General features: G+C 44.9%; 1 protein-coding gene across 3 annotated transcripts in view; it reads right to left on the minus strand.

Moving 5' to 3' along the window:
• The window catches only part of gabbr1b (gamma-aminobutyric acid (GABA) B receptor, 1b), a 248522-nt gene that overhangs the window by 135636 nt on the left and 94586 nt on the right, over positions 1-18300 (minus strand). For all 3 annotated transcript variants that reach the window (XM_070984005.1, XM_070984003.1, XM_070984004.1), the window contains 3 exons: positions 9480-9581; positions 7747-7812; positions 1062-1253 (listed from right to left, as the gene is read on the minus strand). In XM_070984005.1, coding sequence (XP_070840106.1) covers positions 1062-1253; positions 7747-7812; positions 9480-9581 — 360 coding nt within the window. The remainder of the gene's footprint in view (positions 1-1061; positions 1254-7746; positions 7813-9479; positions 9582-18300) is intronic.

Consider the following 18300-nt stretch of genomic DNA (forward strand, 5'->3'; position numbering starts at 1 on the left):
TTGAGATGTGGCAGGTAAATATATCAAAATAAAATGATACGACCGTCTGCCCCTCTGCTCTCTTTATACATCGATGCTCTGCCCCCTAATGCTCTCTGGCCGCTATGGTAATGTTTAAACATGAACAGATACACCACAAAAATTAGTAAAAAGTGCATGAAAAATCCAACTCGCCTTAACGCAATTGTGTCTCAATGTCTTCTGCTATTTCCTCAATGCGCCGAGTAACGGTGCTAGCCAGCAGAGGCACCTGTGCTATCTTTTTAATCGCATCCTCTCCTAGAAGTTCACGACAGATGTCTTTAGTTGCGGGCAGGATCAATTCTTCACCAACAGTGAATGGCTTCTTAGTCTTAGCAATATGGTTAGCCACCAAGTATGATGCTCTCAGTGCACTCGCATTTGTTGATGTGGTGGCCCTTAGTAATTGTTCCCGCTTTTTTCTTTCAAAAAATTCTGAATGCTTGTCTTTTAATGCAGGGTGCTTGGTCTGCAAGTGGCGAAGCAGTTTTGAAGGCTTCATTGCCTCATTAGAGAGTCGATCGCAGCATATAATGCAGAGCGGGCTTGGTGCGTGGGAATCACCTGTCACGATAAATCCATATTTTAAGTAGGACTCCTGGTACTGTCTACTAAATGCAGCTTTCTTTCTCTTTGAAGTCGTAGGCTTATCCTCTGCCTCCTCACTGGGCCTTTTTCCCTTTGCAAAGAAACTTTCTAACGATGTCTGTTTTTTGCTCATTTTGCTAGCTTGACTGTAAAATTTCAGCGGCAACGTGTCACGTGACCGAGATGTACCGGAAAGAAACCTCAGTTTTCAAAATAAAGCATCGTTCAGACTCAGATAATAAATGAAACGGAAATAATGTAAGTTATTTATTCTTCCTGTGCGGCCCGGTACCGAATGACCCACGGACCGGTCCACAGCCCCGGGGTTGGGGATCACTGAAGTACACAGTTAGTTTGCAGCTGCAGCAAAATATCATAAATTCCCAGCAGCTTCCGCGGCTGCAGGTGATTCTGTTGAAAACAACAGATAAGCATTATAATGCCCATCTTACCAAGTTGGAGGCTCCTCGCACTGTCTCTGGGTTGAGCATGACAATCTCAGTGGTCACATGACCCTCCACAGCCTCTGTCATCTGCTCCACAGTACAGTTAATGGATGGGTCCTTGATCTTAAACCAGTTGTCTGCATACCAGCCGATGAGGAACCACACATACTTTTTCCCATACAGCTTCTCCTTGTACACCTGCAGAGGGACAATGTTGCAATGACAAGAGTGAGAAGAAGGGAAGGGAAGAACAAGGTTAATATTTGATATTGATACACTGATATTTGACATATTTTATATGATGGATGGATTTGATAAATTTAATGTTAGGCTGTCAGCCACCAAATAGTTGGACCCATTGATGCAGACCCGTAGACAGAACTTATGTATATCAAAACACTGTTTATTAAACAAACGGGAAACAAAAAACGCACTCAACGAGTGGATAGAAAACAAACAAAAGATGCACTCAAAAGGAGTGGATGAATAACAAACAAAAGACGCACTCAAAAGGAGTGGATGAACAAAAGGAGCTCCGATGAAGCAGGTATGACAAACGAGGCACGCGTGGAAGCAGCAGGAAGGCACTGAAACTGTTCACAGGTGAGTAGCAGGAGGCGGAGCTGGCAGCAGGTAAGGGGATGCCCAGCCACGCCAAAAGGGGTGAACAGACAGACACACACAGGGAAAAGGGGGAGGAGACACAAAAGGGGAGACAGGAAGGCAGGGACCCCCCCCCCCCCCCATGGTCGCCACTTGGCGGCCTAGTAGGTCGATCTGGGTGTCTCCGATGGAAGTCATCGATGAGGGTGTGGTCCAGGATGAAAGACCGGGGCACCCAGGAGCACTCCTAAGACCCCCTCCCAATCAACCAAGTACAGGAAGCCCTTGCCATGTCTTCTGTCGTCCCCCAGGACAAAGACAGGATCCCCGTCGATGGTTTGGGGGGGGGGATCTTCATGGAGTCCGGGAGTTTGAGCGTTACTGCCTGTGGGTTGATGATCTCGAGGATGGGGAACGGGCCGATGTACCTGGGGCACATTTTGCGAGATTCAGTCTTAAGAGGAACATTCCTGGTGGAGAGCCAAATGGACTGACCTGGTTTGTACTCCGGAGCAGGAGTCCTGTGGTGGTCCACAGCACGTTGCTTCACCCCCTGGTTGTGTTCAAGAGCTCTGGTGGCAGCCTGCCAAAACCCCTTTATCCTCTTGATGTGCTTGATCACGGATGGAACAGCAATTTCGGTCTCCTGTGCTGGAAAGAGAGGAAGTTGGTAGCCCAAGGAGGCCTCAAATGGGGAGAGCCCACTGGCTGAAGAGATGAGGGAGTTGTGGGTGTACTCCACCCAGGGGAGAAATGAGCTCCAGTCAGCCGGGTTATCGGCGCAGATGCACCTAAGAGCCGCCTCCAGATCCTGGTTGGCCCTCTCTGTTTGACCATTAGACTCAGGGTGGAAACCGGCGGTAAGGCTGACAGTAGCACCTAGGGCCTTGGCAAAAGCTTTCCAAACTTGCGATGAGAACTGGGGTCCGCGGTCAGACACAATGTCCGCTGGGATTCCGTGCAGCTGGAAAACATGGGAGACCAGGAGCTCAGCCGTCTCTAGAGCGGAAGGAAGCTTGGGAAGAGCCTTGACATGTGTGGCCTTGGAGAAACGGTCAACAACGGTGAGTATGGTTGTGTTACCTCAGGAGGGAGGCAGTCCGGTGACAAAATCAAACGTGATGTAGGACCAGGGTCTGTTGGAGATGGGGAGAGGAAGACCAGCAGGTGCCTTGTGAGATGCCTTGCTGCGAGCACAGGTGGAACAAACAGCCACATACTCCTGTGTGTCAGCCTCCAAGGTGGGCCACCAGAAGTGGCGACGCAGCAAGGAGATGCGGTGAGGTGCGGTTGGCTCCGGGATGGCAGGAAAGACGATGGGCATGCATCCACTGCAACACCTGGGAACGGACAGTGTGAGGGACAAAAAGCTTATTGCGTGGACCGTTACCTGGGTCTGGATGTTGATGTTGAGCCTCCCTGACCACTCCCTCAATCTCCCAAGAAAGGGAGATGATGATGCGGTCCTGAGGAAGGATGCTTTCAGGTTCTGTTGTGGCGTCGGGAGGCGAGAACTGTCTGGATAAGGCATCTGGCTTAGTGTTGCGGGAACCTGGTCTATAGATTAGGGAGAAGTTGAAACGGCTGAAAAATAACGCCCAGCGGGCCTGCCGGGAGTTGAGGCGCTTGGCTGCCTTGATGTAGGCTAGGTTTTTGTGATCCGTCCAGACTACAAATGGATGCTCAGCTCCCTCCAGCCAGTGCCTCCACTCTTCTAGAGCTATCTTAACCGCGAGTAGTTCTCGGTTGCCCACTTCATAATTTTGCTCTGCAGGAGAGAGACGACAGGAGAAAAAGGCGCACAGAAAGGGAAAGAAAGAACAGCCCCCACCCCAATTTCAGAAGCAGTTTCTGGAATGCTTTGTCAACCCCTGCTGACCAGTCGAACTTCACTTTAGAAGAAGTCAACCTGGTCAGAGGAAGGGCTATCTTACTGTAATCCCGAACAAACCTGCGGTAGAAGTTGGCGAAGCCAAGAAAACGCTGCAACTCCTTCCGGGTCTCCGGGAATGGCCACTCACCTACTGCCCTGATCTTCTCTGGGTCGGCCTTCAGGTTACCTTCCTGAATAATAAAACCAAGAAAGGAAACAGTGCTGGTGTGAAATTCACATTTTTCGGCTTTAATGAAGAGACGGTTTTCCAAAAGCCGGGAGAGAACCTGCTGCACATGTCCTTCATGTTCCTCCAGGGACTGAGAAAAAATGAGTATGTCATCCAGGTACACGAAGACAAATCTGTTGAGGAAATCTCGGAGGACGTCATTGATTAGGGCCTGAAAAACAGCAGGAGCACTGGTGAGACCGAAGGGCATAACTAGGTAGTCGAAGTGACCCAAGGGTGTATTGAAGGTGGTTTTCCACTCGTCTCCCTCTCTAATGCGCGCCAAATGGTATGCGTTGCACAGGTCGAGTTTGGAAAAGATAGTTGCCTGTTGGAGCGAGTCAAAAGCGGAGTTAATGAGCGGTATGGGGATACTTGTTATGCACCGCTATTTCATTCAACCCCCGATAGTCTATACAGGGTCTGAGAGACTTGTGTATTTTATCAACGAAGAAGAATCCGGCACCAATCGGGGACGTGGAGGGTCTGATGATACCTGCCGCTAATGACTCCTGGATGTAATTCTCCATCGCCTCTCGTTCCTGACGAGAAACGTTGTACAGCCGACTGGAAGGAAGAGGAATGCCGGGGAGGAGATCTATGGCGCAGTTGTAAGGATGGTGACGTGGAAGAGACAGCGTCCGCTCCTTGCTGAAGACTTCTTTGAGGTGGTGATAAGCAGCAGGCACAAGCGAGAGATCCAGTGGTTCCAGGGGAGTGTTGGAGATCCTAGTGTCTCCCCCTGTGGGAGTAATGGCTGAACGGAGACAAATAGGATGACACGGTGGACTCCAGCCCACAATTCTCCCTTGGCTCCAGTCAATGTGCTGGTTGTGCTTCTGAAGCCAGGGATGACCAAGAACCAGGGGTGAGTGTGGTGAGTGGACAACAAGCAAAGAAATCTCCTCATGGTGATTACCAGAGATGATTAGCTTGATAGGTGTGGTGCGGTGTGTTACCTTTGACATAACTTTGCCATCTAGAGCATACACCTTGAGGGGCTCTTCCAGCTCTTCCAACTGGCAGCCGAGGTCTGCAGCCATGTTCCATCCAGGAGATTTTCTTCAGCGCCAGAGTCTATGAGAGCCAACAAAGACAACACAACCTCCCCCACACCCAGGGAAGCTTGGGCTTGGAATTTGCGAGTCTTGGGGGTTACCAAGTCAGGAGAGATTGGGCTCGTCAGTACCCCCAGTTCTACTGACGAGCCTGGTCTTTTGGCCGAATCAGACAAGCAGGCAGGGCATGAGCAGTCCGTCCACAATACACACACTCACCCGCTTGAATCCTACATCGGCGTTCAGAGGAGGAGAGATGGGCTCTACCTAGTTGCATGGGCTCCTCCCCGTCCGTGGGCTGAAGCGGCGAGACGAGGGGACGGATTGTTCCGGGCTCCGGGGAGACGGGCGCCGCTCTCTGCCAGCGAGGTGGAGGCTGCACAGTCGATCTGGAAGATCGATGCCGAGACTGCTCCCTCCGTCGGTTGTCCATCTGGACTGCCATGTCGACTAGAGCATGAAGATCTGCGGGCTTTTCTCTGGTGGCAATCTCCTCCTGTAAACACTCAGAGAGTCCATGTAAAAACACTCCCTGAAGCGCGGTGTCATTCCACCCCGAGTCTGCCACGATGGTAAGAAAATCAACGGCATAATCAGCAGCAGCTTGAGTACCCTGTGTCAGCAGACTGGCTGGAGGCATTACCCGCATGGTCGGAATGGTCGAAGACCAGTCTCAGTCTCCTCTCAAACTCAGAGAAAGTAAGAGAGCTAATGTCCACAGACGAGTTGAGTGCCTCTGCCCAAACCAACGCCTTGCCTCGTAACAACCCGAACGCGTAGTGAACCCTGGAACGGTTGGACAAAAATGTTCGGGGACGCTGAGGGAAAACAATGTTACACTAAAGGAGGAATCCCCGACACTTGTCATGGGAGCCGTCAAACGGTTCAGGATTCCCCTGGATCGGAGGGGTTAGCCTGAGGCTGCACCGGGTGCGACATGAAGCAAGACAGGTGAGCCATGTGGCGAGACAGGTCAGCAACCTGAGATGCCATGTGCTGCGTGGATTCACATAAAGCCTGTAGAAGTTGCTCATGCTGGCCCAGTAGCGTGCCCTGCATGGTAACTGCCTTGCGAACGGGATCTGCTGGGTCCATATTTGGCCGGATTATTCTGTTAGGCTGTCAGCCACCAAATAGTTGGACCCAATGATGTAGACCCGTAGACAGAACTTATGTAAATCAAAACGCTGTTTATTAAACAAACGGGAAACAAGAAACGCACTCAAGGAGTGGATAGAAAAAAAAAACAAAAGATGCACTCAAAAGCAGTGGATGAATAACAAACAAAAGACGCACTCAAAAGGAGTGGATGAACAAAAGGAGCTCCGATGAAGCGGGTATGACAAACGAGGCACGCGTGGAAGCGGCAGGAAGGCACTGAAACAAAAGAACACAGCACACCGTAAGTGGCTGGAACAAAACAATGGAACTTTAACACTTTCTCTGAGAAGAGGGAAGAACAAGAGACATAGTACTTACAAACCAGAAGACCAGACACCGTCATGGAAGGATGAGGAATAATCCGGCAATGTGTGGGAGAAAGCTCACACCTTAAATACTCCACCTGAGCAGGGAGAGTGTTCACAGGTGAGTAGCAGGAGGCGGAGCTGGCAGCAGGTAAGGGGATGCCCAGCCACGCCAACAAGGGTGAACAGACAGACACACACAGGGAAAAGGGGAAAAGGAGAAACAGGAAGGCAGGATCCTAACATTTAAATCCATCATGCACCTTGAGGCTGACTGAAATTGTTGGTGATAATCCAATAGATGTGTTGTGCACACTGGGTGAGCCTTAACATTGGAATTATACGACTGTATCTGTAATCTGGCGGTTTGCAATAAAACTATAAAATGCTTTCTCTATCAGGTGGATTTCAGAATAGAACCTTTTAGCATTGAGGACATTTTTTTTTCAGTCAGGAGCTTGGTAGAGTTTGCATCAGATCACCAAAATGTTTTGCAAGGAGACAACTAGAAATCTGCTTTTATCTCAGATTCACATTTGTCTCCTCTAAAGAAAGAAAGAAAGAAAGAAAGAAAGAAAGAAAGAAACGTACTTTTATTGTCACAACACACAGTGAGCAGCACACACTACATGCACACGCCATGCTTCCGTGAAATTATCTTCTCCGCATTTAACCCATCCTTGATCTGTCCTTCCTCCGCGGCAGACCAGGAGTGGTGGGCTGCCAGCCAACAGCGGCTCCCGGGGACCCAACTCTCATTCGTCACTATCGGTTAGGTGGTGATCTTCTTGCATGTTTTTAGTTTGTATATTTTATGGAGGAAACCCTAGGTGAACACATGCAAGAAAGGCCCCTTTTTCCTCGAGCAGGCACCGAAGGAATGGTGGAGGACAGACCACCAGCGCCCACAGCGGGATTCGAACTTGGACCTTCTAGCTGTGAGGCGACAGTTTTACCAGTTGTTCCACTGTGCCACCCAATAAACTAGTCACAATAACTTTGAGATACTAATAATACCACTTATTCCAGTTAACAAACATCAGCATGCGCTGTGTAATCACTGAATTTCTTTTTTGAGATTTCTTAAAAACTCTGAGCACTTTTCAGATTCTTTAACCCCAGGCACAGAGCAGCGAGGTGACATGGTGCAGATTTCTTTTCAAATGATAAGGCCATTGGTGGATAAATGATGTTATGACGTTTGTTGTCTGTCATACATGCATAAAAAGAGAGAAAAAAAAAGAAAATGCATAGGAAAGCAGATCCTCAAACAAGCAAATAAATGACTGGATAATGGAGAATCTACATATTGGATTTGTGGCGAAGGGACACAGTACTTTAGCACTGAAACCCAAAACAAAAAATTAAGAAAGACTGTTGCATTCAAGAACTCTGTGACATGTTGTTGATATTTTATATTCATGTCAGCCATATCTGTCAAAAACAGAGGAGAACTCATTACCTCACAGAACACCTTCCTTGCCTCCGTCTCATAGAATAGGCCGACAATAATTCTGGCATCTTGGCGCTTGAAAGTGAAAAAGAAAAACAGTGTCACACATGGGGTGAACATAAAAAGCAAAGTTGAAGGCCTAACAGCTTGGACAGAAAACACAGGAGCCAACCCTCCTCACAGTCCCTGCACCACACAGCGGTAGACTTCCTCTTCATTGGGTTATATTCATGCTGTTACTATGGTTTCTCCTGCAATGGCCAGTTAATCCTGGACATCAAAACTAGGCCGGCATGCCGGACAAGGTCACTGTAGTAAGTGAGTGTGTGCCAGGAAGGGAGTGTTAGGCTGACACAGGTGAACGAAGGAGGAGAGGAGAGAATGGAGGGAAGAAAGTAGTTACAGGACTAAGATAAAGTATCTCTGTCCTTTCATTAAAACCTATGTACACACATTTTTGCTCATATTTGAAATAAAAAACCTCATAAAACAAAAAACATGCTTAATGACCATAGGCAGCATTGCCTAGAGGAGCTCAGTCCCTTGCGTTGCTGCTTATGGCTGGAAAATAAAAAAAAATCGTACTTTTTTCTTCAGTGTTGCACTGTAGTGATGCAGTTAGCCAATCACAAGCTACCCCAAAACTGTAAACTGTGCTCTTTTTGAAATTCAAGTGGAATTCCATGATTGTTGAATGCTTTTAGTTATAGTTTATGGTTAATTTCAGCTTGAAATGTACATAGGGTATCTCTACTTTTTTTGGAGGAATATCCTCTGCATGGCTTAATACCCCACCGAGAGTGATTTGCCTGCCCTATTTTGTTGGCTTGGCAATTTTTCCATGATGTTTGTGTTTCTACCATGTATAAGTAGGCTATGTAGTTAGACGTTCTTCTTCATCTGTTTAAATATTGCTGGTGTACAATTGGGAGTCTGCTCTGGGTGTTTTATTTTAAAAACTGATCTGATCATCTATGTTGTTCCTATGTCTGGCTTTCTGCCCAGCTCGTTCTGATCTGTGCAGCTTGACGGGGCTTCTGCCAAAAATAGACTAGGCACACATTTTCAGCGGAGCAGAGCTGAGCGCTGCTCCCGGTGCTTCTGCTGGAATCACAAGCATTGTCTAGAATGGCTACCATCAGGTGTGGCAGACATGTCACAGTCGGAACGTGATGCAGCCACATCTGGTGAAATCTGTGGGTAACTGTCTAAGCAGCCACGAGCCCAGAGTCAGTAAAATGCTGAGCTTAACTTAGTCCTTACAGCGTTTACAATAATAGAAAGTTTGAACACTTGCAGTTCTATGACAACCAGACAATCTCCATCTGCTATTGAAAAGTATGTGATATGCAGTCAAATGCTCCAAAGGAAGTCAGAAAGTGAACCTTGAGTTTAAGCTGACACCGCATTTTGAGACCATAATGTCTTGTGAAAAAAATGAATAAATTTAAATATGTATCTCAAGAGAGAAGTTGTCACTTTCTGAATTGATCTCTATTAAGCTACATTGAGATATATTTTAATGATCATTAATGTACTCTATATGGGAGCACTTTACTATTGACTTCAGCATTTGGGCCACTGGGTAGCTCGACTAGACCTACAGAGATCCTGCTGAATTATTCCACATTATGGGCATTGGCGAGTATCCAGGAACTCTCTGTGGTCAACTGACCAAGCAGGGCATGGCTGACTGGTGTTCAGCTGCTTGGTATTTATAATAAGAATAGAGAATCTGGCACCTTGAGGTTTTTGACAGCCACAGCAGGGTCGGTGAGGAAGCTCTGACGAACGCTGATTTCAATCCCTGCCTCCTTCACCCTCTCCTCCAGATCATCGAGAGTCTGTTAAACACAAAGAGAAATACATACAATCATGAGCATGCAGAAGATGACAGAACAGTCACTTACCCAAATAGGAGTGGGATAATGGAATAGCAGGTTGAACAAAGAAGAAGTAAAGAGAAGAATAGTAAACAGCAATTGAAGAAGAAGCAAGGTAGAGAGGTGGAACGGGAGTTAGTGGTTTAGAAGATGAAGGTGGGTGTGTGTGTAGGTGATAAAACCTACAAACAGAGAAAACAGCAAGTGACGAATACTGTACTGTACTGTATACTTCTCTAATTGGCTTAAAACATGCCTGAACTATGTTTGATTGACACAGTATAGTTTTAATTCTACATGGATGCACATATTTGTGTTTAGGATAAACAACTGCTCTCTAAAAACTGCAAGTTAAAAAAAAACCCCAGAAACATTTAGATAACAAGGCTTAACATGTACAGGCTGATTACTATGTGGTTTTTTATTCAAGATGTCATTAATGATCCATCCTGTTTCAGATGGAATAGACCAGTGATTCTCAACTGGTGGGGACCCGTTTTCAGTGGGTTGCGGCCCTTTGCCTGGGCAGGAAAAAAATGTTAAGAAATAAAATGTATGTGCTGTCTTTTTTCCTCAATTTGGGTCACAGTTTGTCATTAAGGGGTGAAAGTGAGTAGTGAAGTAAGAACCACTGGTATAGATTATAATCCAAATTGTAGAGGAGAGTCAGCAAACATAGCACCACTATGAAACACGAACAAAATATAAAAGTGAAAAGTGGAATGAAGGACCGGGGTTTACATACTGCAGGCTACAGGTGTAGTTCACAAGTGGATTGGCAGCAGGTGTGCAGATGAGAAAGCGGGAGGAGGAAATTACCACATCTTGATTGAAAGAGACACACTCATGCACAAAAAACAAGAGGCAAACCAAAACCGCTAGGGTAAGGAAAACTGCAGAAGAGATTTCCACTGGGCGCACCTCCATGACATCATGTATTCAACCCATGTTTGTTCTGTCTCCACCAGTCCTGTTTCAGAAGTGGAGTGTTTGCCTGCTGAACTTTTTTTTGACTTGCTCAGATCATGTTTATTTGGTAATTTTCCCCTGATTTTTGTGCTCGACTATGGATAAGCGGCTTCATAGTTAAAAGGTTTCTTTTTTGTCTGCTTTAATTTAGTTTATTGTTGATGTGCAAATGAAAACAGGATTCTCGACACCGTTCCTGCGTCCGACTTCCTCTCTGGCTCAACCTGCTCTGTGCAGATGATGCATCGTCCATCGAAAATAGACTCGACCGGTATTCTCCTCAGAGCAGAGCATAGATAGGCTTCTGGGATGCTCAAACGGAGACACTACGCACCCAGTGGAAATACACTCATTGACTAGAATGGCAGTGATGAACCCCGTCATAGACATTGCTGATGGAACATGGGCATTACATGCCTGGTGGAAATTAATTAGCAAAAATGTTTTAAGTGCTCTCTCCCTATCCTTAGATAATTTCATTTCATTTGAAGTCGTGCAGTTTCTAATTTCTGGTCCCACAGTCAATTCAGTATTCCTCATTACAACACTTATTCAAAATTCAAAAACTACCAACCTCTTTTAACAGTAACTGTCTAGGGGTAGCGTCCTCCTTTTCCCTGTTTTCGGGGGATGCATCGCTACTATCCTTCGCAGCCTGCGCACCGATTGTTTGTTTTTTTTAACAATAGCAACCAACAGCACCAGCAGCACCATTATTATTGTTATTGTCGTTAATATATCGAACAATAATTTTGTCTGTTGACATAACAGAAAATATGCTTTACATGTCATTTTGTGAGCAAGGTGCAGAGGGAGGAATTTATTAAATTCCGTGGTCAAAACGACCACCTGTTTACAGGAGCCAAAAACACGGCCACACTCAGATGGAGGTAACTGTTGAGGCATAAATGAATAGCCCATTTGTTCTCTATACATACTGTATTTGTATGTGAAAGTTACATAAAGGAACCCAAATCCTGTACAAAGACCAAAGTACAAATATAATCTTTGGATCACATCAAATGAATGTTGTTTTTGGGTGGGAGTGGGAATTTTATGTCTGTCCTGATGTTACTTTTTGTGAATCTGTACATATTTGTGATAATGTGATCTTGTGTGTTTACCTTTTGTCATGCTTCACTAATGTTTAGAACAATCCTGCAGAAATAGGATTGACAAAAAATGATTGACAGGTGCAGATTTTTTTGATGATGTTTTTTTTTCTGTTTGATTATGTTCTGTGTAGTTAGATATAAATTGTCAATTAAAAATATTGTGTTCTAAATTAAAATCTTATAACCTCGTTACATTATCTATTCAGTTTCTTATTTACAATATAAGTAGACTTTTGAACTACTTTTCAGTGACAACACAATTATTTTATTTTTCTGTGATGTTTACAGATATTTACAAAGATACAATATGAATATTTCTATTTACAAGTGGGCATTCTTAAAATGTACAACTATTTACAAAATTTCAGCAGAAATTACTATTTACAGAGATTTTCAGATTTACAGAGAACATATATACAGTTGAGGATGAGCAGGAGTCCCTGTTGGTGCTGCAAGATTATTGAAGCAAACAGTTTCCTGTTCCAATAACAATGACCATCAGGACTGCTTGGAGGCTTGATCCTCACATGGCAGCCATCGATTGCTCCAGCAGCTTTTCGAAAAGCTCTGTGTCTTGCCAGCCCTGCAAACCCCTGAGTTACTGCCGCCAGGTCTTCTGCAGTCTTGGGGAGGTAGATGACCCTGTGGCGAATGGCCACCACCTCCTCAGTAACTCGATGGACGATGCGGTGAACAGTGGAGCGAGGCATCCCAAACACCCTTGCCACCACAACTGGAGGATGTCCCACTTGCCAGCCAGAAAAGACAGACCAAGGTCTCTATTGTGGCACCCCATCCGTGTCGCCTTTCCTGGTGGAGAAGCTCCAGCAGCACCGGCAGGGACTCTCTGCTCAGCCTAAATCTTGTCTGGTGTCATGATCATTGAAAAATAATAGTAGAACAGGAACACTGATGTTTTTGCAGCAGTCCATCGCCATTGCCTGGATGGAGAAAGGAGGGTAAGAACAGGAGGATTAAACAAGAGCAACTGAATTTTAGTTGATACGACAACTCTAGTGAATGTTAAAGCTTAGACCAATAATGCTTCATTTCTCCATCACACTCCATTACACTTTGGCTTCTCAATATGATTCTGATGTTTAATAACGCAACATTTTAATAGGCTATTGAATTAAGTCAGGGTTATTTACAGGGTTCGTACACATTTAACTATTCAATTCAAGCACTTTTCAGATCTTAAAAACATAGCATTAAAATTACAGCATACAGAACACTGTATCAAGACTCATGGTTAAATATCACATATGTCAGTCCATAGTTTATATGGCAAGCGTTTGTCACTAAACGGTATGGTTTATTAACGGGTATATTAATTACCACGAACTATGGTAGCTATGTATGAACATTAATATGGGTTAAAATAGCCGGTTGATGTTACCTCCCCACGGCGCTCTCCCAGCCGGAGATAAACAAGCCGCCGGTGTCGCAAAACCTCTGGCTCCATTGTCGTCTCTCGTCTGTCTGTTATGTTTCCATCATCTGTCGGTTATGTTTCTGTTGTGTCGTCTGTTGTCTGTTAAATTTTTGTCTCTGTACGTGTGTTTTTCCCGGGTTAGGAGGGAAGACGTTATGACGTCGTGACACAATCAGGGAATGCTCCGAAGGCTAGACCGTCCCATTTACCAATAGTTGATGCGGCCGACGGAGGAGCCTCCGAGGCCGTGGCCTCCGTGGGCCGCATAGACTGGGTCCTCTGAAGGATGCAGCCCCTGAATTGGGACACAGCCATAGTCATTGGTTCAATGACTATGATCTGACGTGCTGACGTGCCGAGGTAAGCGTATTGTCCACTTCCTGTTTCCGGTTGCTGTGTCAGTAGTAGCGTGCGTTTGTCGCTCTTTCTCCTCCGAGTGTAATTTGCTCTGTGTTTTGTTACAGCGGCCTATTATCCACGCTCTAAAGTAACATTAGTTCTGCTCAAGCACCCATAAGTCTGTTTATTTAGTGATTAATTTTATTTGTCTACGCGCTTGTCTGCTCTGCTAGCTACACCAGCTTAGCCTAGCAGCTAGCGATGGCTTCTCTCTGTCCCTCTCCAGCTCTCTCCTGCTTGGTGTGTCACATGTTTAGCTACTCCTCTGCCTCCTTTAGTGATACTGGTACGTGTAATAAATGTAGTTTATTTGGTGAGTTGGAGGCGAGGCTTAGTGAATTGGAAGCTCGGCCAAACCAAACCATTAGCTGTAGTTAGCCAGGCCCCCGTAGCCGGTGTGGACCGACCAAGTGCAGCTCTGGCTAGCCGTCCCTCGACAGCTCCCGAGCAAAGTTAGCGACACCAGCGACCATAGTCAAATGCCTGTCGGGTGCCAGAGCAGGCGACATCGAAGCAAATTTGAAACTGCTGGCTAAGGATAAGCGTAAATACCATAAGATTGTTATTCACGTCGGCGGTAATGACACCTGGTTACGCCTATCGGAGGTCACTAAAATTAATGTGGAATCGGTGTGTACATAAAACGATGTCGGACTCCGTAGTTTTCCCTGGACCCCTGCCAAATCTGACCAGTGATGACATGTTTAGCCGCATGTCATCATTCAATCGCTGGCTGTCGAGGTGGTGTCCAGCAAACGGTGTGGGCTTCATTGATAATTGGCAGACTTTCTGGGGAAGACCTGGTCTGATTAGGAGAGACGGCATCCATCCCACTTTGGAGGGAACAGCTCTCATCTCTAGAAATCTGACCGATTTTATTTATGAACCTAACCCCTGACAACTCTCGACAAAGAGTTGAGACCAGGAGGCAGAGCTGCAGTCCTACACACTTCTCTGTGCCTCCACTAGAGCAGTTACCCACCCAACCCCCCCGACCACATAAACTAAACCAAAAGTACAGAGAAGAGTTAAACATAAAAATCTAATTAAAATTAAAACAACCACTGCAATAGTACAACAAGACAGAAGAATTAAATGTGGACTCCTTAACATCAGATCTCTGTCCTCTAAAGCTGTTCTAGTAAATGAGTTAATATCAGACCATAATATTGATTTATTTTGTCTGACTGAAACCTGGCTGTGTCCTGAAGAGTATGTGAGCCTAAATGAAGCTACTCCTCCAAACGATATTAATACTCACATTCCTCGAGGCAGCGGCAGAGGAGGTGGAGTTGCAGCCATTTTTGACTCAAGCCTTTTAATCAACCCTAAACCTAAACTCGACTATAACTCATTTGAAAGCCTTGTTCTCACTCTTTCTCATGAAAAATTGCCTACCTGGTTGATAGTGTTACAGGTTCATTGCGTATGACACTTGACTCTGTTGCTCCCCTAAAAAAGAAGATAATTGAACAGAGGAGGTTAGCTCCATGGTATACTCCTCAAACCCACAAATTAAAGCAAACTTCACGGAAAATAGAAAGGAAATGGCATTCTACCACTTTGGAAGAATTTCGGTTCGCCTGGCAAGACAGTCTTAAAATATACAGGAAAGCCCTCCGCAGGGCCAGGGCAGCCTATTACTCTGCACTAACAGAGGAAAATTATGTTGAACCATGTATTCCTTTAGCTGTGAACAGTAAGGACTTCATGAGCTTCTTTAATGATAAAATTCTAACTATTAGAGACAGAATTCATCGGCTCCTGCTGTCAACAGGTACTGTTTTGTCTTCAAACACAGAAACCGTGGAAACTGTTACTCAGCCTGTTGCAGTTTTAGACTGCTTTACTCCTGTTGACCTTCACCAACTAATTTCAATAATTTCATCATCAAAATCATCAACCTGTATTTTAGACCCCATCCCGACTAAGCTGCTTAAAGAAGTTCTACCTTGAATTGACTCTTCAGTATTAGACATGATCAGTCTGTCTTTATCAACAGGCTATGTACCACAGCCCTTTAAAGTAGCTGTGATAAAACTGCTACTTAAAAAGCCTACTCTTGATCCAGGGTTTTTAGCCAACTATAGACCGATATCCAACCTTCCCTTTCTCTCAAAAACTCTTCAGAAAGCAGTTGCTAATCAGCTGTGCGACTTTCTAAACACTAATAGTTTATTCGAGGATTTCCAGTCAGGATTTAGAGTGCATCATAGCACAGAGACAGCACTGGTTAAAGTTACAAATGACCTTCTAATTGCATCTGATAAAGGATTTGTCTCTGTACTAGTCTTATTGGATCTTAGTGCTGCATTTGACACCATTGACCATGGCATCCTATTGCAGACACTGGAACACTTCATTGGCATTGAGGGAACTGCGCTAAGCTGGTTTAAATCCTACTTGTCAGATCACTCTCAGTTTGTACACGTTAATGACGACTCCTCTGTGCTCGCTGAAGTCAGCTTTGGAGTTCCACAGGGTTCTGTGTTTGGACCAATTCTATTCACCTTATGCTTCCTTTAGGTAAGATTATCAGGAAGCGCTCAATAAATTTTCATTGCTATGCAGATGATACCCAGCTATATTATCAATTAAGCCAGAAGAAACCAGTCAGTTAACTAGACTACAAGCATGTCTTCATGACATAAAGACCTGGATGACCTGCAATTTTCTGATGCTAAACTCAGACAAAACTGAAGTTATAGTAGTAGGCTCTAAATATCTCAGAAAGTCACTTTCTGATGACATAGCAGTTATGGATGGCATTGCGCTGGCCTCCAGCACAACTGTAAAGAATCTGGGAGTTATCTTTGATCAGGACATGTCCTTTCACTCCCATGTAAAACAAATTTCTAGGACTGCCTTTTTTCACCTACGTAATATTGGAAAAATCAGGCATATTTTGTCTCAAAATGATGCAGAAAAACTAGTCCATGCATTTGTAACTTCCAGGCTGGATTATTGCAATTCCTTACTATCAGGCTGCCCAAATTCGTTGCTGAATATTCTCCAGTTGCTCCAGAACACTGCAGCACGTGTTCTGACAAAAACCAGGAAGAGAGATCATATTTCTCCAATACTCGCCACTCTGCACTGGCTCCCTGTAAAGTTTAGAATAGAATTTAAAATTCCTCCTCCTTACTTACAAAGCCATAAATGGCCAGGCACCTTCTTATCTTAAAGAGCTCATAGTACCTTATTACCCCACTCGAACACTCTACTTATGTTCCTAAAGGCTCCAAAAGCAGAACAGGAGCCAGAGCATTTAGCTATCAAGCTCCTCTCCTGTGGAACCATCTGTCTCTGTCTCTGTCTCTGTCTCTCTCTCTCTCTCTCTCTGACCCAACTGGTCGAGGCAGATGGCGGCCCACCCACAGCCTGGTTCTGCCTGAGGTTTCTGCCTGTTAAAAGGCATTGTCGCCAAGTGCTTGCTCATGAGGGAATTGTTGGGTCTCTGTAGATGAAAGAGCTCGGCCTGTACCAGCTCTGTATGGGAAGTGTCCTAAGACAACTTTTATCGTGATTTGGCACTATACAAATAAAATTGAATTGAACTGAATTGAATTGAATTGAATTGAATTGAATTGAATTGAATTGAAATTCAACAAACTCTACTGATCAGGGGCGGACTGGGACAAGAAATCGGCCCTGGCATTTTGGACCAGACTGGCCCACCACACTTGGTAACGTGCACCTTTTCGGTCTTTTCAGTCTCCTGAATGTGTATACCAACTGTGCAACTCATTAAAACCACGTACCTTAAGCCATGCAATGAGTTAACGGGAATCAGTGAGAGTGGACACATTAAATACTTCCAAAAAGTGTAATTTATTAACGCTACAAAAAAGTATACTCCACCACTCCATCACAGAAATGGATCTTTAAGCAGAATTCATCCTATTGGGTGTACCTATGTCTTTCAGGGAGGAAGAAAAAAGAAAGAATAGAGATGAGAAATGATGGATCAGATGCTAACTCTTCCAAGAGTAGTATTCAATAAATTGTGAAGTGACCCAGTCCAAAAGGATGAATGTAGCTGAACTCCTGAATGAACTTTGAACTCTGTGTGTTTGAGAGAGAAAAAGAGAGAGAGATTTAATTATTGGTTAATCTTCAAGATAAAAATAGCAGCTTAGAAACTGAAAACTTAAGAGTAATGATGACACATGAATGAGGGAGAGGGCTACACACAATGTCTTAAAAAAAAAAATGTATACAGGTATTATAAACTAACTAGAATACAAACTAACCTGGCCATAGAACATTAGCCAAAAATATGTTATTGACATTATATCATTGTCAGATTTACCAAGGGGTTGGATTGCTTTCCTCATTACAAGTGTTCTGAAAGCAGTCCATCTTACCGCAGGTTTGACTGCATGTCGCTGTGCAATGTCGCCACCACCACCACTGTCATCGGCCATGGGAGGTGATGAAGGCCCTGCCGTGGCAAACATAGCAGAATTTTTTGCGCATTTGGCAGCGCTGGCTTGAAGAGCCAGCTTCTTTTTCTCTTGCAGTTTCTCTGCACCTCCTTTCCATTTTCTCTCCATTCTCGCAGATCCGAACACATTACATTGCCAACGTAAAAGAGGGGAATTGTTTCATGATATTATTGGGCCAGATGAGCCCTGTCACGAGTCAGTGAAGAAAATAACCTATCGGCCGCAGAACTGCATGTGTCGAGGGGCGGTCGGTGTTTACAAACAAACTCTTGTGCTGACATTTTTTTTTTTTTTGCCGAATGCATTACGCCGCA

This window comes from Chaetodon trifascialis, chromosome 17, assembly GCF_039877785.1.
Source record: "Chaetodon trifascialis isolate fChaTrf1 chromosome 17, fChaTrf1.hap1, whole genome shotgun sequence".
Taxonomy (NCBI): Eukaryota; Metazoa; Chordata; class Actinopteri; order Chaetodontiformes; family Chaetodontidae; genus Chaetodon; species Chaetodon trifascialis.